Genomic DNA, 20,506 nt, shown 5'->3' with positions numbered 1-20,506 from the left:
GTTGTTTTCCCAAGACCCAGACGAAAAAATTTACCGAACAAATAAGACCATTAAAGTTCTTCGCGGTCGAGCGCAAGAGGCCCACATTTGGGTACGTAGCTACTATCTCTAAATGTCTTTCTGGTCGACTAGAAGAGGACCGCGACCGAGGATATATAGTGTACATTGATGGTTATATTCGATCTAGTGTCTACCAGTGACAATATCACAATAATTATAGGGTTGTTTTTCCAAGATCCCGAACAAAAAAACTTAGCGAAAGAGGCCCACATTCGGGTCGAGTGCCTACTATCTTTAAAGTTCTTCGCGGTCGACAATAAGAGGACCAAAATGGAGGATATAAAGTGAGCATCGTCGGTTATATGCTATGTAGTGTCTAGTAATGACAATATCACAATAATTATAGGGGTTTTATCCCAAGATCCCGAGTGAAAAATTTACCGATCAATATGACATTAATGTTCTTCATGGTCGAGTTCAAGAGGCCCGCATTCGAATACATATGACTACTATCTCTAGTCAAGACGGTATTGACATTGGGTGCGTGCAACTAAAATTCTTCTACCTATGCCATAAAAGCCCGGTCATGCTATGTGAAAGTCCAGATTAGAGGTGCGGCTTGCAACACAAATAATAACATGTCTCTAGTCGAAAACGAAACCGACATGGGATGAGGAAGTCCCGGTCTCATATGTGTACTGCTAAAGTCCTTCTACCTAGGCCATAGAAGACCGATCATTGTATGTGAATGTCAATATTTAAAGATCCGAAATCAGGTGTGTGCCACTAAAGTTCTTGTACATATGCCATAAAAGACCGGTCATAGTATGTGAACGTCCATATTAGGGGTGCTATTGCCAACTCGAATAATATAGTGTCTCTAGTCGAAAACAGGACCGACATTGGACGAGGAAGTCCCGGTCTCATATGTGTATTGCTAAAGTCCTTCTACCTTGGCCATAAAAGACCGGTCATGATATTTGAATGTCAATTTGTAAAGATCCCATAAATTGGGTGTGTGCCAGTAAAGTTCTTCTACCTATGCCATAAAAGATCGGTCATAGTATGTGAAAGTCCATATTAGGGATGCGGTTGCCAACTCAAATAATATCTTGTCTCTAGTTGAAAACGAAACCGACACCGGACAAGGAGAGTCCCGATCTCAGATGTGTATCACTAAAGTCCTTCTACCTAGGCCATGAAAGACCGATCATGATATGTGTATGCCAATTTGTAAAGATCCGAAAATTGGTTGTGTGTGCCACTAAAGTTCTCCTGCCTATGCCATAAAAGACCGATCATAGTATGTGAAAGTACATAATAGGGGTGCGATTGGCAATTTAAATAATATCTTGCCTCTAGTCGATAAAGGAATCAACATCGGAGAAGGAGAGTCCCGATCCCAGACGTGTATTGCTAAAGTTCTTGTACCTAGGCCATAAAGGACTGGTCATGGTATGTGAATATCAATATGTAAAGATCCGAAATCCGGTGTGTGACACTAAAATTCTTCTACATATGTCGTAAAAGACCGGTCATAGTATGTGAAAGTCCATATTGGGGGTGCAATTTTGAACTCAAATAATATCTTGTCTCTAGTCGAAAACGAAACCGACATTGGACGAGGAGAGTCCTGATCTCAGATGTGTATTGCTAAAGTCCTTCTACCTAGGCCACAAAAGACTGATCATGGTATGTGAATGTCGATTTGTAAAGATCCAAAAACTGGGTGTGTGTGTGTGTGTGCCACTATAGTTCTTCTACCTATGCCATAAAAGACTGGTAATAGTATGTGAAAGTCCATATTAGGTGTGTATTGCTAAAGTTCTCCTATCAACGGTGTGTCTCATTTCTTATTTGTGAGATTATAAGACTTGGGTGTCTCTCATTGAAGTTATTCTACGTACGTCATGAAAGACCTTCAAAAGTTGTTGTTGAGATCCGAACTCGGGTGTGTGTCACTAAAGTCCTTCTACCTAGGCCATAAAAGACTGGTCATGCTGTGAAGGACTCACCATAGTATTTGATAGCCCTCCTTGGGGATGGGGAGTGCGGTCGACAGCTCAAATTTTGTCTATAGCTGTTAACAAACTAGACATAGGAGAGAGAGAGAGAGAAATCCCGAACTCCAGCGTGTATTGATAAAGTTCTTCACCCTTATGATGTGAAGGACATAGAATATAATTTGAAAGTGCTTCTTGGTATTCAATATTATGATTAGTATATTCAGTCAGAAATAATATTTCTAACAAAGTGTGGACATACTGTTTATAAGCTATTCGGTCACTAATAATATCTGTTCGATATTGACAGTAAAAAGGATTCTGACTGTTTCCATCAACTTCCAGACAAGTTTTTAAGAAAATCGTCATTGCATGATTTTTTTGTTTCCGTCAAAGCTTCTGACTCTTTCGATCAATGTTCGGTCAAGTTAATAAAGTTCTTCGTATTTTTATGTTAAAGTTCAGACAACGCGTTAATAAAGTCCATGAAAGAAGCGTGACCAACAAATTCTACTACGGTAATGACTTGACCTTAAATGAGAAATCCATTGATCTGCAAGGAGGTCTGTAGCCTAATCAGTCACCACCCTTCACCATTCTTGCCATGTTCACTGTTTGATATTTTTGAACATCGACAAAATCCACACAAACAGAATTTGACTGTTGACCATGTAATACCCAATGCAAAATGCCCCCCAAAAAAGACACAAGTTTTCAAATGATAAGGTAACACCCATACAAAATATAGACGAGATAATATCTATGACGCGAATAAATTCTCGGGTTTGCTTTGGAGGAACACGCTGAAGATACTCCGTGTGCACGCATTCCTTTTGTGCCCTCCAGGTCAGCACTTGCTACACTTCGGTTCTATCCTTGGTTTTTTTGTGCATCTCCTCGAGAAGGACAACCATTTGCCAGGTGACCCTTTGCCCAGCAAATAGAACAGAATTTTGACTAGGTTATAGAAGTCGTAAGCTTCAGCCAAAGAATTGAACTCTTGACCACAAACTCTGACTTTCTTTCAAAAATAATTATTAATGCCTTCTCCAATGCACTTAATTTTCCTGGTGACGGCGTATGGACGTCGGGTATCTTGCCCATACATACCCTGCATAAAACAAATCTGATCAACATAAATAAATATTTCCTGTTCTAGAATGCTAACTGATGATCACACTCGCAAGCTATTGACTGATGTGTACAAAGTTGTACACTTGTTTTCCATTTTATACAGTGAGCATCCAAAATGTTCAAAGCTGCAATTAATTCACATACTATGCTTTAAGGTGCAATTGACAGTTAAAACTGAAGCTAGCATGTATTCCATATATGTAAGAAAGCTTGATCTGCTGATTTTCTTTTGTCAATTGCGACATATATTTGTCAAAAAACACCTACTGAACGTGTCAAAACGAGTAGCTTTACACAATTTCTAAAAAGCTCCTTTGTTGCACTGTTTATCATCATGCCCGACTAGTGGCAGATCACGTGTGGCTGAAATAAAGTACAATGAGACGGTACAGATGGATCCCCAAGGACTGGGCGCAGGATTAGCCTAATATGGCTGAAATAAACACGCCTTGCTACCTTGTTTTGTTAGCAACTCTGTTTATGTTGCAGGGAGATATTTCTCACATCAGACAACTCTGTTCAAGGAATTGTGAATTGGCCTAATCAGCTTTGTTAACAACACAAGACATCTTTGCTGGCCTTGAGAGCCATGGTCATCGTCGTGGCAAGCTGGTTCAGAGAAGTGCAAAAGCGTGAATGAATGGTGAACTAAAAAGTATGGCTGCCAAAGTAAACAGGTAGCAAGGCATGTTTTAAACTTTTAACATGTTTGTCTAGTCCGAAAAATTAACTGGCACCTAAATATGAGGAATACTTGAGCAGAATTGCGCGACTGTACCCAAATATGACGAATCCTAACCGGTTGTGCGCGCAGCACGAATCGTTGCCGTCACCCTCACACGTGGATCAGTGCGAGCCTGCCCCACACGGCCCACCCAAACATGGCCTTCTCCAGAGCACTTATCCTTCCGGATAATGAAAACAATATCACATAATATGGTCGGGTATCTTGCCAAGTTGGACCCTACATATACTTGAGATGTTAACCGCAATTGGAATGAAAAAAAATCTGTCTAATATAGTCAAAGTGAGCTCATCACTCTGACTTCTATTCAGAAGTAGTTGCAGTGTTTTGAATACTGTATGCATGGACATATCACATATGTAACAAACAATTGCTCCAAAACAATTAACCATGTAGCATTAATAGGTATTCTGCTCATGAAATTGTCTTAATGCACATGCCAATGCCTGAGTCAATATTGACCGTATAAATGCCTGCAAAAAGGTGGGAAAGTCTGACTATAAAACATACTGTAACCAATAGCCGAGTTTATGATTCCTTGACACAAATCGAAAATTGGATCATATACTGCACCCCAGATAAACATGTTTATGATCGCTGATCATGGCGAAGGTCTTGTATCATCAACCAACTACTCCTCAATAACAAAAATCTGCTCCAAAATAAACAAACTTTTGACAGCAATCAACTGAACACGACCAAAAAAATTCTCCTGTTCATGTCAATGCCCATGATAAAGAATGAACTGCAAGTGCTTCCCTAATGTTGGTTCCATCAAATTATTTTACGTGTACAACACAGGCCTAGATGTCCATGTTCATTAATCCCAAAACTAGAAACTGAGCACATCATTGACTGTTCTAATTTAGGGCTCACCAGAATCCTCAAATCTTCATCAAGCCAACTACTTTACTGAGAAAGTGAGAAAATAGGACTAGCTGACTGAAAGTTGTATTCACAGCCGGGGGATTGATTGAGCTAGTACCTTTGAGGCCATGGAGTTGGAGTGCGTTGCGATTGAGATGGGGGCTCTCTGGGATTGTCAGTGTTGTCAATATCCGGGACATTGATTAAATCTTCCGTGGCCTCATGAACTTGTGATGCAGAACTTGAGGAAGGAGAATCGGTAACAGAAAATTTCCCTCCATGCCCGCACTTGCCGTCGTCCTCCCCCTCCTCTTGCACAGCCAGATCTGGGACACCCTCGGTTGCGACCGGCTGGGAACAGAAGCTCTACCCACGGACATGGCAAAACGGAGATTTAAGGATTTGTTGCCGGAGAAACAAAGAAAGAAAAGGAGGATCTTGAGAGAGGATAAACCTGATCAGGAGATCCGTGAACGACTCCCCACCGACAGTGGCGGAGCCAGGAAATTTGAATTAGGGGGGCCGATTGCAGTCAAAATAGGTTGGGGAGGGCCAAAGCATAGAAAAAATAGACTTTAAACATAAAAAATTGCTAATTACGCATTGTTCATCAGTGAATTAGCAGCAAACTCCTAATGCCAGGGGGGCCAGGGCCCCTGCTGGTCCCCCTGTCTCCGCCACTGCCCACCGAGATTCATTGGCGAGGTAGTGAGAAAGGGGCGAGATCCAGGCGCGGCGATGGGGAGGGCGTCGTTCCGCCGGTCGATGCAGCTGCGTCCTCCTAATGGGATTCGAATTTTGAGTTGAGTCCGGCTGGGTGTGGATGGGCAGACTGGTCACGGGGTAGTGGACGGGGATGTAGGCCAGTACGCCCTAGGCCGCGATCGTAGGTAGGCCGCGCTAGACTGCTAGATACGATAGGACATGTATTCGGTTCGTATCGCGCTTGAAAAAACGAACAGCCAGAACCGCGTGGGGCCATGTGGGCCGCGCTAACGCAGATCCACACGCTGCAGTGACGGCTCCGATACTGGTTGTGCGCGCAACCAGTTAGGAAAGGCCTTATTCGCAGGGGATAGTCTGAAATTTGACGGTGCAGATGTGGGGTCGTGCTGGAGTTACCGCAAATCGGGAAGGGGAGATTACAGGGATGGTCGGGTTGCAGATGTTGGCCAAGTTTTTCGTTTTGCGGGAGCAAAAAAATAATAATTGGCTGATTCAGCCAAATGTCCCGGTAAAAGTTCGGCCTGTATATTGTGATCTTCATTCTCAAAAAAAAAGTGATCTTCTGTTTCTCTCTATAAAAAGCCGTATGCCCCTAAAAAAGCCGCATTTTTGCCAAGTAAAAAACGAGAATGACGTATCGTTTGACATGATTTCGTATTTAGTCAACAGCAAAGACAAGCAAGAACCTTCCGATCGCGCGCCACGCTTGACCTGGAGAAGACCAGAGCTGCCACCAATGCGAGCGCGCTGTCTGATCGACACGAACCTTCGTGAGTACTAATAATATCTATAAATCCGATGCCCCATTGTCTCAGGAATCGCGACAACCTGCCGGGCGTCCGACGGCACCGACCCATCACACGATGTCCGGGGAAGACACCGCAGCACCGCAGGTCTTGGAGGACCTGCCGGGCGTCCTCAAGCTCCTCAGCGACGGCTCGGTCGTCCGCGGCGACGAAGCCGTGCTCTGGCCAGAGGACCCGTTGCCGGACGTCCCCGGCGTGCAGTGGAAGGACGCCCAGTACCACGCGCCGCGCGGCCTTAGCGTCCGCGTGTACAGGCCGTCGTCGTCGGTGACGGAAGCCGGCGGCCCTAAGCTCCCGGTGCTGGTGTACTTCCACGGCGGCGGCTACTGCCTCGGCTCCTTCGCGCAGCCACACTTCCACACCTACTGCCTCCGCGCCGCCGCCGAGCTCCCGGCGGTCGTGCTGTCCGTCCAGTACCGCCTCGCCCCCGAGCACCGCCTCCCCGCGGCCATCGAGGACGGTGCGGCTTTCCTCTCCTGGCTGCGCGACCAGGCCGAGCTCGGCGTTGGCGCTGACCCCTGGCTCGCCGAAACGGCCGATTTTGGCCGGACGTTCATCTCCGGCGCATCGGCGGGCGCCAACCTGGCCCACCACGTCACGGTCCAGGCCGCCTCGGCGCAGCGAGACGTCCACCCGGTGCGCGTCGCCGGGTACGTCCTCATCTCTGCGTTCTTCGGCGGCGCCGAGCGGACGGCGACGGAGGCCGACCCCCCGGCGGACGTGTCCCTGACGGTCGAGGGATCCGACATGTTCTGGCGCATGTCGCTGCCGGTGGGGGCGAGCAGGGACCACCCGGTGGCCAACCCGTTCGGCCCGGAGAGCCCCAGCCTTGCGTCCGTGGATCTCCCGCCGGTGCTCGTGGTGGCGCCGGAGAGCGACGTGCTCCGCGACCGCGTGATGGGGTACGCCGCGAGGCTGAGGGAGATGGGGAAGGCCGTGGAGGTGGCCGAGTTCGCCGGAGAACAGCACGGGTTCTCTGTCCTCCGGCCGTTCGGCGAGGCGGCCAACGAGCTGATGCGTGTCCTCAAGCGGTTTGTGTACGCAGGTACCACACGTAATACGTCCACTGATGGTTGAAGTGTTTGGTGATCTCCTGATTCTCGTGTGGCAAATCGTTTGGATTTTTACTTACTTCAATAATGTAAATCCGGCCACGCAACCTAATGAACCATTTGATGGAAGAACTGCATTCTGGAAGAGGTCTGAAAAGTGAAAACCGTATGTGAGATGTTCTGTGTTGTCTTGTCTCATTAGTGATCTTCGAACTTTCTCCAGATTTCCTTGGAACTAATATTCCTAAATTTGCTTCAAAAGAAACTATTATTTCGAGTTACTACTGTTGAAATACAATGTGATGTTAGCGTCACATCATATTGTAGGACACCAAAACAAACATAAGCAAAATCGTGACTCCTCATATGACATAAATAATTTATGAGCGATTCCACTTCTCTAACACACCACCAGGCTGCTGTCACCACCTCCACTTCCTAATCCCTACCTCGCGTCGAGGCCTCGAGGGAGAGGGGACTGGATCGGGTGTGGTGACATGGTTCGGCCCAAGTTGGGGCCCCATTTATCACGTCAGACGCATTTTGCACGAATTCTTCACCGATGTGAGGGCTGACTCATCTATCTATATCGAATTAACAATGGGCCTCACTTGACAGAATGATGCAAAACTTTAAAATGGATAAAAGTAGACTAACTTGCTTAACTATGGAAGAAACTAGGACAATTTTTATACTCCTCAAATAGACCAAGAAATATCCCAACTTGACACTTAAAGAGTAAAATTTGGAATTCACTATATAAATAACTTATTAACTTATGGTAGTAAGTTAAACAAGTACCAAGTCACTCAAATACATCTCCTTCCTCATAAATATGATATCGAAAAAGGTATTTAGAATTCTAAAACAGCAAGCACCGAGTCATACATGAATGACTCCCTCAGGATGTTCTCTCTTGTGGTGAGCATTCTTCTTCGGCAGAAAGACATCCGACAGGACGGTCTTGGACTTCAGGGAAGCAGCAAATATCTCTAGTGCCTACATTAAAAAAAATCCATACATACACAAACACACACAAAACAAAAGGTAAATCACCAGCCGATCAACTTCAGCAAAACCACCACCTAAAAGTTCAAAGACTCAAAAGAAATTAGAGCACTATGTACCTCTTCCTTGCCGATCTTCACTGTCTTTTCCTGCAAGGCGCTGAGGTCCTTGATGCCCAACAGCGAGATCGTCGCGAAAAAAGAGGCCGAAGTCACAGACAGGTCATCCCCGACAGTGTACATGCCCACAGGTAACGGCGTGGTCGTCGGTGGTGCCGCGGCCACCAGGGTCCCATTCGTTTCGGCGGCGGGCGTCATAGCCCTGTGCATATAACAGTTGCATCTAGGGCAGACTCTGTTACGTATCACCGATAGATATCCACAGCTAGTGCCTACGCCTGGGTAGGCGCCAGTTTTACGGCCTTCACATGTGTAGAAGGTGTCAGTACCGTTGCTGAGTTGTGTGCCCAACAGCTGCTTTAGGAGGGGGATCGTGGCCGGGGTGACGGCTGGGCTAAGGCGCAACTCCTTGCTCTTGTAGTTCGCATCTAGCTTCTCCACGCTCCCGAGCACGTTGCCGATCCAGCCGACCATGCGCTCCTTGGTCAGTAGGTCGACTACGGTGCCCAGCGGCAGGGACAGGAGGCCCGCGAGGAACTCCACGACGTCGCTTCCATCCTCGGCGAAGCACACCTTCTGGGCCTTGGTGTCGATCATGACATGAGCTTCATCGACAACTCCATAGTAGGCGTGCTATTCTGTTGTAGTTAAATTCAACCCTTCTAAATGAGCAACGTTAATTGACAAGAAAACATGCATTTCTGTATCATCGAAAAGAAGTTAACTTTTCCAAGAATTAAAGCAGGTGGAGCAATACCATCTTTCTAAACTGCAGCACAAAGAGATCTCCGTGTGAGCAGACAATTTCAGATTAGTGGATAATATCAAATGTAACCCACAGGCTATGTACAAACCACGCAACCAATACCACTAGATAAACATTTTTTAACTACAAGATTTGTTGGAAATTTTATATTTCATTTATTACATATAAATGGATGCTGTAATGCATATATACTATTAAATGGTTTAGATTGTAAGAGTTTAGACTGGGGCGGAGATTGTAAGAGTTTTTCAACGTGCTTGTATGGATACATGTTTGATACTGCTAGTGTTGTTAGTGCATGATTGTGTTGTTGTCTTAGTCCATATGATCTAAGCCATTCCTAGCTAGGTTAGTTAGTCTCACTCGTGTAGATGGGTATATATAATATTTTCCCCAGTATAAACTCTTACATGGTTTCAACCTCTTTCTAATTATTGTGATACTCGTTTCCTCGCTTCCACACGTGCTAACCATGGACAACGCATCTTCCATCTCCTTCGGCGCCAACACCAACCCTCCCCCTCTACCCTTGCAACCCAACATGTGCCCATCCAGCAACATGCTCCTGTCGTCCTTGACCTCCATTAATCCAACTACAATATGGACTCACCGACCACGTCGAATGCTCCGTCGACGGCCGTATGCGCCTCGTCGTCCTTCACTATATATCTATCAACTCTTGCATCATCAACTAGGTGTATACACCCATCTCCTAGGAAATCCTCGACATCATCATGAAGCCTGATGAGACTACTTACTTCCTCTGGCTTGTCGTTCACAACCTCTTCCTCAACAACCGTTCTCATCGTGCAATATATGCCCTCCGCAAATTATACAATCTATACCAAGGTGGTCTCTCTATCACATAATACTGTAGCAAGCTAACTCATCTCACGAACACATCGTGATGCATGTCGACTAGAACATCAGGAGCGAGGGCCTCGTCCTTAATTTCGTCAGAAACCTCAAGATCTAACTTCAGTATGTCTGTCACCAGCAATCCCTTGCACAGGTTGTCATCCTTTCTAAATTGTCGTTCCCTCCATGCCAAAGCCCATGTTGGCTCATGCAGTCCTAACAACTCTAGCATTGAATTTTGGGACAACATGAGTCGCCATGGGCATGGATGTGGAGGGTGGATTCGTCCTCCATGGCGTTGATGTGGGTGATGTTCCGCTCCTCTTGCTCGAGGAAGGATGGCGGCCCACGCAAGGACATGTTGGTGGAAGACTGATTGAAGCCTGACTTTAGGTCAGTGATGACATTGAGGACAATGCCCTCATTGGTGTGTGGTAGCCGATGATTTTCCGAAGAGTGTCCTCGAGCTACTTTAGCTTGCTACAATATGTCACAATGGAGAGATCACACCTTGATATAGACTATGGAATTTGTGCAGGTCATAGATCCCTTGATGAGCACGGTCACCAAGGAAGAGGTTGTGGACGACTATCCGGGCGGAGTAGGTGGTGTCATCGAGTTTGACAATGATGTCGAGGGTCTCCGAGAGGAGGAGGTGGTGGTGTACACCCAATTGACAATGCATGAGTTGAATGATGTCCAATCAAGATCGACGAGGCGCATGCAGGCATTGGCGGAGTCGTCGATGTGGTTGGTGAGCGCATACATGCGGAAGACCATCATTGAAGTTCACAATGTATAGTTGGATTCCTGGAGGTCGAGAATGATAGGAACATGTTGTCGGATGGGAACTTGCCTGATCGCAACGGTGAAGGGTTTAGTGTTTGCGCCAGAGGATACGGAAGAGGCGCCGTCCATGGCAAGTAGGTGCAGAAGTGAGGAAATGAGTATCGCATGATTTAGGAAGAGGCTGGTAGAATGTAAGAGCTTAGACTAGGAAGAAGGTTTTCACACTATCAATTGTATTGATGGTGGGGGGATATATACCCATGTAAACGAGAGAGTGGTAGCCAGCTAACCTAGCTACAAAAGGGTTAGATTATAAGGACTAGGACAACAACATGAACTAACAACACTAGTAGCACAATGTGTACATATGCACATTGACAAAGATACACCAGGTATAATTGAATTTTCTATTAGGAACACTAATTGCAAAGATATCCACATAGTTTGGAACTTAACTGCACAAAAATTTACAGAGTTAAGGACATAGTCATTTGCCCTAAAATACTTAAATCCTAATTTAAGCCTTTGAGACCTTAGGAGACCATTAAAACCCAGAAACCTCAAGACCAAATATAATTAATTTTAATCTACAACCTTAGAAACCTAACACTACATTGATTAACAGCTTGGGCAATTCCAGGGTCGGGTTTTCATGCCAATTCTTACACCACATTTGGAATATTTCTTGGTAGAATAGGGCAAACTTCTTCAGTTATAGGGGTTTCTCTTGTCTTAAACACTCTTCATTTGTCTTAAACACTCTCTAAGAGTAAGCACGAGAGTGTTTAATACAGTGTAGTGTGAAAAAGTCTTACATTATGAGACGGAGGGGGTAGTTATTAGTTTCTTCCTTTCTTTTTTGTACCAGTAGATGAATGTTGCAGCACAGTGGAAACTAGAACTTTGCTTTGGTACACCCCATAGAAAAGTTTAGGGATTTAGATGCAAATCAAAGGTGAAGATTAGAATGTACCTCTTCAATTAAAAAAGGACAATATAGTCTTTTGTATCCAAATCAATCCATTCAACACGTTTGATCTGCAGGCTAACATGATGATGGCCTTTTGTAGAAACTTTAGATTCTTGTAAACTTTTAAGAGGGGTGTACCGAAGCAAAACTCTTATAAAAAATTTAGTAGAAAGATGCAGCAGAAACATGGGGCACAACATATGCATCATAAACATGGGATACAACATATGCAGCAGTAGGAAAAGACGACACAAACTAGTGCACAAATGAAGCAAGAAAGATAATGTACGGAAAATGCAGTAGAAAATATACATCACAAAAATGCAATAGGAGCTAGAGTAAAGATGCCACAGAAAAATATTGTAAAGAACTACAATACAGAAAAAACTCATGAAAACATATCAAAACGGGGTGTCTAGTTTAAAGTTGCCTTCAAAACAAAGGAAATGGTCAAAACGTATTTTGATTTGGACGATCTTTTGAGAGAAAAAGACTTTCTGAAGTCCGGAAATGGACTTAAACCTAAAAACTGAAAGCCAGCATGCATGTTATTAGCAAAACACTAACTATATTTACTGACTACTGGGCATATATCATTTTGTTTTTTCAGGTGTGCATGGCAGTCTTACCGAGCGAGCAGCAGCCGCCGCCTCCCCGCTGAAGACGAAGTCGTCCATGTCACTAGTCACAACGTGTCCGTTGTCGCTCGCAGCTGCGGCGTATTGGCGAGGAGGATTCATTGTTGACATGAAAGCAATCTGGAGTCAGGGCGACGGCTCGAAAAGGTCAACGAATACAATGATTACATGGAGATTGTTCGAAATATCAGCTTGGGTCCCAAAGTGTATGTAATCTAATGTTAAGTAACGACCGGCGGCAAAAAATGGTTGAGACCAGATCTACTTTACGTCTTTGTTTGTGATGCGATTCCGATAAGAGATTTCATTAAAAACGAGTTTGGAAACAAAATTCACATAGTAGCTAAGGATCGAGTTAGTCATGCAAAACAAATCACGCAGCAGAATCACTGAATCAGGTAGGGCAGATTTCAATCGTCGCCTGGCGAGGCGAGTGCGTATACGATGACATGGAAATGAAATCGGAAGAAAGCAGAAGGTAGTGGGAAGGAGATCGATGAAGTCGCTCACATTCACAGCGTCGCGCCGGTCGCCTGAGGGCGACGGCTAAACGAGGGTTTTACTTTTGCCGCGGCACCTGCACGTGAATGGCGGGACCTGTTGGGCTATTTATGGCACTTGGACTATTTCTGTAGAGAACTAATTGTGGCCCACTAAAGGCCCGCACCTCTTGGGCCGAGCTATCCAGGCCCGTTAATACGGCCCATCTGCGGTTTTCCCGTGTAGTATTCCCAAATCTCTTTTCTACTCAGTCTGCTCTGGAAGAAGCCAACTGACGGAGCTGTTAAAGTGAATGTGGATGCGTCATTTCATGCAGAAACTTTGTCAGGAGCGCGCAGAGCTATAGCTCGTGATGATCGGGGCAAATTTTTGGCAGCTGCAACATGTGTTCTACCCCATGTCTCTAATGTTCACTCAGCAGAATTATCAGCTGTTTGGAAGTGGCTTAACTTTAGCAGCAAATCTGCGTTGTACTAATGTCATCATAGAGTCTGATAGCATGGTGGCGTTGGAGGCAATATCTGATCCAAATGCTTACATGGGAACTGATGTTCCAATCATTGCAGAGTGCTCTCTTGTGACCATGGAGTTCGCTAGTATCGCCTTCGGTTATTGTAGCAGAGAAGCAAATACTGTGGCGGATGCATTAGCAAAACATTGTTTCAGCATTAGTAGGTCTGAATCTTGGGAATCGAATGTCCCTGACTTTATTCTCGCACGCTATGTAACGATCTGGCTATTATTTAGTGAATAAAGTTGCTATGATAAATAAAAAGTGTTCAAAAAAAAACTCAGTCTGCTCAATACTTCTCACAAAAAAAATCTCAGTCTGCTCAAAAAAGGAAAATCTAACATATGTAAAAAAATCTCAGAAAAAGTTTTCCTAATTGCAAAATGAAGTTTTTTCGAAAAGGAAACTCAAAACGAGGTTAAAATGGAACCGACTAACTCCAAAATGTGCGCAGCTACGCACTCGTGTTTCATTGCAACACCCACTGTACATGTTAACAACTGCAAAATCTTGCTTGACATGGTTCTGGGGCTTTTGCTCATGGAGCTATTTTTTTCATTACTGGCTCGAGCAAGCACCCACAATCGGTGATTCACAAATTGATGTGATTTGTTATGCAAAAAAGCAGAGTTCTATTACAGTTCCTACTAGAACATGTGCCTAAGTATCCTTCGCGATCCGATCCACTTCTTACAAATGAAGTTAATACACAGGTTTGTCCCTAAACTACCACACATATTTACCCCAGAGCAGCACTTATCAACATCTCCGCAAATAATTTGTGCAACAAAAGAACATGTGTGCAAATAAATACTCACAGGTTGGTTTACTCTTCTACAGAACTATGGTGGGATCACAACAACCAGAAGCAACCAAAGCCTGCGGGACTCCATTATTTCCGCATTAACCAGGCCTGAGGCCAGTTCAAATTGATGTCTGAATTTTACACTAATAACATCAAACAACATGCCTGAGTGCTTCATTCATTTATCCTCTCATAGTTTCTCTGCTTCCCTTCTTCGGAGCAAATATGTCCTCAACACACTCCTGCTCCCATGATTCGAGAATTTCTGATGCTGTCGGCATCTTTTCATAGGAACTACAGTTACCAAATGAGTTCATGGAATCAAGCACTTTGTCGATGGCAGATACCTGTGTGCCCCAGTGCGCAAGATTACGATGTTCATCTTCTGAATGCGGACCATGCAGTACAATGTCCCCACCCGACCCAGCTTTGACACCTGATACAGGGATATCAGTACTGGAATCAGATAATTCATGACTACCCAATGAGTCCTTGCAAGAGAGCTCATCCTGTTCCATCAGATTGCTATGTGAACAATTATCTGCTTGAGGCTCTTCAGCGTCTTTCGTCAACATTGTTGCACATTGGGACTGCAATGCTCTTACAAAACCAAGTCCGGGATCTGTTTTGATGGCATCACTAGTACTGAGGTGCGTTATCAGGTCTTTCAACGCATCCACCCTGAATCGATGTGAATTTTGCTGAAGTAGATCGCTCCATTGCTGTTCATTCATCTCGACTGAAGACGCAGACATAGTATTCATGAGATGCAGTGTCCTTGCATGGTCGCTATCAGCAATAGTTTGGCAAATATTTTCAGTGAACAGCTCTACGTCAGGGATTTCTCCTCTTTCAAGTATTGAATCAAGTGCATGCTCCACCAAATAGGGCTGCAAAACAAAAGCACGATGAGTAAATAATTCTGCACTTGGTCACCTTCGGTGCAAGCACACTCCGCGGCAATTCCTAGTAGCAGGCTAAAGGTATTTGGAATGCCCTCTCTTGAGGTCAGATGCACAAATTAGCACAAACTTGAAGAAGATCTGCCAATGCAAATTGAAATAAATTTGGATATGAAAGAAATGAAAACAACTTGGATGATGATGACAATGACGATCATTATAAGGTGGAGTTTCAGGTGCCACATTTCTTCTGGAGAGTACAAACTGTCACACAAACAGGGGTGTAGCCATATTAATATTATTAGATAGCAAACAAATGTTAACTCCATGATGAACACAACTTTACTTTTATTTGTTAAATACGATGTAAAAGGCCATATTTGCACAGATATCTTGAACATATTATCCAAACATGGATCTTAGCTAGTATTGTGTTCAGAATTGAAACGCGAAGTCATATATCTCAGAAAAGGTTATGGGGTAGTAGATAATAAACACACCTTTCCAGCTCTGGATGCCTTGATGAGCAACCATGAATATTTGCTTTGATCTAGATGGTGTTGAGAAAGAGTCATCTGTCTGTATACATTTTCGAAATATTCCCACTGTTGGGCGGATGCAGATGCTTCAAGTATAGAGCTGTATGTATACACGTCTGCTTTAAGTGATGAATGGTCACGGGTATGTGGCTGAGAACTACAAACACTATATGTGGTGGTCTCAAACATGTCCTTTGCCTTCCCAAACATATCACAGCGTCCATACACTTTTAGCATGACATTTATCGTCCCAATATTTGGAGTACAGTAGTCCTTCATTGATTCAAATATCGAGATACACTCGGAGATATACCCACCATCAAAAGAGGCTAGGATCATGCCAGTAAATGCGAACTCCAGTGGTTTAGTGAGGCGAAGCTGTTCCATCTTCTCAACCTGAAACAGAAAAATTATCATAAGAATATATTGCATACATTTCTTTTCTTTACTCTGAAGGGGAGCCTTGGCGCAGTGGTAAAGCTGCTGCCTTGTGACCTTGAGGTCACGGGTTCAAGTCCTGGAAACAGCCTCTTACAGAAATGTAGGGAAAGGCTGCGTACAATAGACCCAAAGTGGTCGGACCCTTCCCCAGACCCTGCGCAAGCGGGAGCTACATGCACTGGGGCTGCCCTTTCTTTTCTTTAATCTCCAAGTCCCCACATGGAGATATTACTCGTGCAATAAGGAATCAAAACAGTAATGCCAGTGTTCTGCGGAAGTAAGATTACTTAATTTGACTCCAGGAAGAAAATGGAGCCAGAGTGGAGATACAAAACAAAACCCGCAATAGAAGAGGAAAGCCGTATCCTCTGTGCTCTCTGTTCTAGAATATATGACGTGTTGGACAAGACATGGTATCCCATAAACAACTTTGACCAAGAATATTCATAGTGTTTAGCTTTGGAAATCTTATGTGGTAATGCATCATTGCCTCAGCACAACATTTTCAGGATTATTTAAGGTGCTGTCTTTCTCAGTTTGTTTCAAGTTTTAAATTAGTCTCTTACTCCCGCTGTTCACAAAGACGTGTTGTTTTAGAATTTGAGTCGTCAAACTTCCTTAACTTTGACTGGTAGTCTGTACCGAACTACCTAAATTGATTATATTTAGTATTGTACCGATATATTTTTATGTAAAGCAAGTCCAAAATATATATTTCTACTTTATTAGTAAATTAAACACCACCATTTGTGTTAGTAGCATTTGAGATTTTGCATGCCAGAACTCAACTTTCAGCAGATAAGTGCAGCTTGAGGTGGCAAGAACCCCTAGTGGGCACAAATTCATACCTCGTGGCTTTTCCAGTAACAACCAGATTAGCTATTCTCAGAAGATCATACACACATCAAAGATCAGAGCATCTTTTTTCTTCAGCTTTTTTGCCAGCCAAAGAAAAGCTATCACATTACTCCTAACCTTGGTAGGACATATGGCATGGTTCCTGGGCTGTTTTTCTAAACAAATCTCGATGAAGAAATCAAATCATATCTAGCACAAACCTCAGAAGGCAACACTATTTGACTAGTTACACCAAAAAGAAGAAAGCAGTATGATTGCAGATATAAATGTATACATGATCAATCACAAACCTGTAACATAGCATCTTTCCACCTTCCTTTATTGCAAAGACAGCAAGCTAATTCATAGTACACACTTGCAGCTCCAACGACTCCTCTTTGTTCCATGTCTTTAACTGCTTCAACTGCTTCATTTACTTTCCCTTGTTCCCAGAAGGCTCTTACTAACACTGAGTGCAAATATTTGAAGGTCAACTACATAACTGAAATGTCAAATAACAAATCCAATGAATATAACTACAATGCATGAATGCAATACATCAGATGAAGCTTACTGCAGCGCTACCTTTATAAGTTATCGCTCTTGGAGGTACCCCTTTTCTCTGCATCTTTTCAAAGAACTTCTGGACAAACTCATACTTCTTGGATTTAAGCATGACCTTTCAGAAAGCAGCCCCAGTAAGAATAACAATATGGTAAAACAAATGACAGACTCAACAAAGAAAAAACACCATATTTTTCTTAAATGTGATACCATATTATTTCCTTGAGAGTGGAACAGATTGGACAAATGAAGATATGAGATAAAGGACAGGCATAGGAGGAAGATAAATAACTTGACATAAGGGTAATATTAATACAGGCAGGGCAAAATCAGAGCACTGAATCTCTAGAACAATACAAACAGAGACCAACAGTAAACCAGATGCATGTATTACAGCCTGAAGAGTATCTGCAATAAGACAGGCCTGGCTAACTAACAGTTGTGGTTCCCAAAAACAAACACAATTTGTCAATAATATGTTAAAATATGGTAATAAGTTTTAGCATCGTATCTTAACAGATTGTACCCATAATAATAATTTAAAACATGGTAATAATCAAATAAATTAGTGATATCTTCGTCGAGATATAAATGCCACAAACTATTTCTAAATATGTATACCAAACAAGAATAGAAAAATGTTACCAAATTACCCAAATTTCAATACCAATCATCAAGTAAACAATTTACCTCCATTGCCAAGCCAAATGTCGCTCCTGTAGGTGTCAATCCACCGAATCGCATTTTCTGAAACACCCAAAATACCCCTTTCCATTGCTGTGATAGTACGCAGGCATTAAGAACCTATAAAACCAAAGGTCGAAGTGACAAGACAATCAACTTTTCAACAAGATCAAGACTTCTTCCAAGAGGGAACTAGGAAAAAGGAATGAAAAGAAAAGTTGCAGAAGCTACTCTAACCGAGTTATAAACGAGAACATCCGGCTCCAAACAAGGATCCCAATCTTTGCGCCGCATCATCATTACCCTTTTTGAAGGCTTCTGTCTCATATAATCGATTATTTTAATTAGCTCATTGAGAAGGCCAGCTCTACCAAGTGTAACAGCAATACTATGGTATGCAGCCATATCAGGGTATATTTGAGCATCTCCCTGATGTGAAGCAAGATAAAACGTCTATGTCAGTTACTTTTTTTGTTTTTTGAAAGAGGGAAACATACTAATTAATTAATTATGATTATGGGGAAAAAATAAAACTACCCTCATGATGGTGAAAATCCGCAGTGCTTCAGTTGGCATCCATGCTTTCCCAAGGATTGACAGTAACTTTGTATAGACAAACCTAGACATGGAATAATCATATAAGTTAAGTTATTGATATTCCACCATAATTTTGTACCATAAATTATGCTTACAGTGGCTGGAAAGGAGGAAATGAGTACAAAATGAATGCATAAACAGAAAATTACCTGCTTCTTCGATGCTTGTAACTGTTTTCATTGTACACCCACTCGGTAACAGCAACAGCCTGCCTCCAGTTTCCCTTTGCCTCGAGCCCTTTGAGTATTTGTAATAGATTATCTTCATTATATATTAGGTCAGCTTGTTTCATCATTCTAGTAAGCCTCCAATCACCCAAACTAAGGTCCCCTTCATTGAGCCTGGTGGACAAACTTGTTTACTGAATTTTGGAAAACAGAACACTTCCAGTTCACATGTGACTTGATAATTAAGTATGAATCTCATATAAAAAAACATGTGTCTAGCTATGAGATACAATCCATGCTAACTCTATAATAACTGCCTTTAAGGTGCCTGCCCATGGAGCTAAATTGGTCACTTTTTTATCATTCTTTTCCCACCCCCAAGCTGCTAAATGGGTCACAAATCAAGAAAGTCTTGAAAGAGCAAGCGTAAGAAACATCGCTTACCTACTGATCAGCAGCTCAATCCTCCTCTCCTCGTCCCCCACCTCCGAAATCCAGCCGGAGCCGACGCGCCTCTGCTTCCCCTTGGCATCCTCCGCCCCCTCATTTTCTACGTCGCCGTCAAGAAGCCACTGGAATCTGTCACCGCTCCTCTCCTCGAGCATCTTCCGCAGGCCGACGAGGCCCTCCTCGCCGGAGGCCGCGCGCGGAGGGCCCACGACGCCGCGGGCGCCGTGCCAGGGCCGCCCCATGAGGACGCGGTACTCCTCGGCGGCCGCGCGGAAGCGGGCCTCCTCCTCTGCCACCAGCGCGTCCTCCTTCGGCGGCGCGGCGGCAGCGGAGGCCTCCTTCCTGGCGCGCCGCAGCGACTTGCCGGCCTCCTTCTTGCGGAGGGCATGGAGGATCTTGGGCGTCGCGGACACGCCCTTGCGGAGGAGCCGGCGACGCAGCGTCTCGGTGGTCGGGGTCGGCCGGGGCTTGCGGTTGGGACCTGGGTGGGGGGTGGGGGTCGGGGTGGGGTTTTGGAGGTGGAGGGAGAGGCGGAAGCCGGGGGAGGGCGAGGAGATAGCCATGACCGGGAACGCGCGGAATGCAGCAGCTGCGTCTACAGTCCTCCACAGCAGCAAAGACCACTACACTTCAGAACTGGGCTTACAGGCTTGCCTCCGTGGCGGCTGGCCCTTTTCCACTCCAACTTCAGCGTTTGTTTGAGCCCAAGCTAGGCCTGTTAAAATTTGGCTAGCCAATACTTTGGTCAAGGTTTTGGTTGCCCATGTTTTGACCAATGTGTGAACTAGAGCTTCCTTCTAGTATGTATGAGGATGAGGAGTGGCTTCGCGATGATGGAGCAAGGAGGTGTGTGCGTCTGCCGGATTTGATGTCTCCGTCTGCCGACGGGCGTGCGTGATGCACATGCGTGTATAGAGCTTGGTTGTGGCCGGGACCGAGATGGTCTTTTTTGCCTCGGGCGCACACCTATGGTACCTACCGGCATGGTGCTCAGCAAGCCTCGGCGGTTCGTGTTGCATCTGGTGGC

The 20,506-nt window shown here is 44.4% G+C and overlaps 3 protein-coding genes across 4 annotated transcripts; 1 reads left to right on the top strand and 2 right to left on the bottom strand.

The window, feature by feature from the left end:
- The first annotated feature begins 6,277 nt into the window (after positions 1–6,277).
- LOC125548130 (strigolactones hydrolase CXE15) lies at positions 6,278–7,614 on the top strand. The gene has a single exon (XM_048711808.2). The coding sequence runs from the start codon at positions 6,339–6,341 to the stop codon at positions 7,356–7,358; it is 1,020 nt and encodes a 339-aa protein (XP_048567765.1). The 5' UTR covers positions 6,278–6,338; the 3' UTR covers positions 7,359–7,614.
- Positions 7,615–8,215: 601 nt separating this feature from the next.
- On the bottom strand, positions 8,216–9,057 carry LOC125546722 (uncharacterized). The gene is made up of 3 exons (XM_087514892.1): positions 8,790–9,057; positions 8,461–8,732; positions 8,216–8,332 (listed from the first exon to the last, which is right to left on the bottom strand). The coding sequence occupies exons 1-3, from the start codon at positions 9,055–9,057 to the stop codon at positions 8,216–8,218; spliced, it is 657 nt and encodes a 218-aa protein (XP_087371018.1).
- A 5,024-nt stretch (positions 9,058–14,081) lies between these two features.
- Positions 14,082–20,065, bottom strand: DG1 (Tetratricopeptide repeat (TPR)-like superfamily protein). Of its 2 annotated transcripts, none has more exons than XM_048706477.2 (9): positions 19,474–20,065; positions 19,012–19,203; positions 18,803–18,884; positions 18,503–18,583; positions 18,272–18,385; positions 17,603–17,696; positions 17,329–17,486; positions 15,701–16,135; positions 14,082–15,188 (listed from the first exon to the last, which is right to left on the bottom strand). In XM_048706477.2, the coding sequence occupies exons 1-9, from the start codon at positions 20,040–20,042 to the stop codon at positions 14,481–14,483; spliced, it is 2,433 nt and encodes an 810-aa protein (XP_048562434.1). In that variant the 5' UTR covers positions 20,043–20,065; the 3' UTR covers positions 14,082–14,480. The 2 variants fall into 2 exon arrangements, with proteins under 2 accessions (XP_048562434.1, XP_048562433.1); XM_048706476.2 differs by having other exon boundaries at positions 18,503–18,694; positions 19,474–20,063.
- Positions 20,066–20,506: the final 441 nt, after the last annotated feature.

Source organism: Triticum urartu, chromosome 3A (genome assembly GCF_056163025.1).
Source record: "Triticum urartu cultivar PI428250 chromosome 3A, HENAU_Tu73, whole genome shotgun sequence".
In the NCBI taxonomy this organism is placed as follows: Eukaryota; Viridiplantae; Streptophyta; class Magnoliopsida; order Poales; family Poaceae; genus Triticum; species Triticum urartu.
Note: the sequence above shows the minus strand (reverse complement) of the source record. Positions and strands in the feature narration are given on the sequence as shown.

Excerpts from the sequence above, each read along its gene's own strand:
- LOC125546722 (XM_087514892.1), bottom strand. The coding sequence starts at position 9,057 with ATGATCGACACCAAGGCCCAGAAGGTGTGCTTCGCCGAGGATGGAAGC. Across the intron at positions 8,733-8,789 it reads GGGCACACAACTCAGCAACG|GCACTAGCTGTGGATATCTA; the intron begins GTACTGACACCT and ends ACCCAGGCGTAG. Across the intron at positions 8,333-8,460 it reads TGAAGATCGGCAAGGAAGAG|GCACTAGAGATATTTGCTGC; the intron begins GTACATAGTGCT and ends TTTTTAATGTAG.
- LOC125548130 (XM_048711808.2), top strand. The coding sequence starts at position 6,339 with ATGTCCGGGGAAGACACCGCAGCACCGCAGGTCTTGGAGGACCTGCCG.
- DG1 (XM_048706476.2), bottom strand. The coding sequence starts at position 20,042 with ATGGCTATCTCCTCGCCCTCCCCCGGCTTCCGCCTCTCCCTCCACCTC. Across the intron at positions 17,697-18,271 it reads CATTTGGCTTGGCAATGGAG|GTCATGCTTAAATCCAAGAA; the intron begins GTAAATTGTTTA and ends GCTTTCTGAAAG. Across the intron at positions 17,487-17,602 it reads AAGAGCGATAACTTATAAAG|TGTTAGTAAGAGCCTTCTGG; the intron begins GTAGCGCTGCAG and ends ATTTGCACTCAG.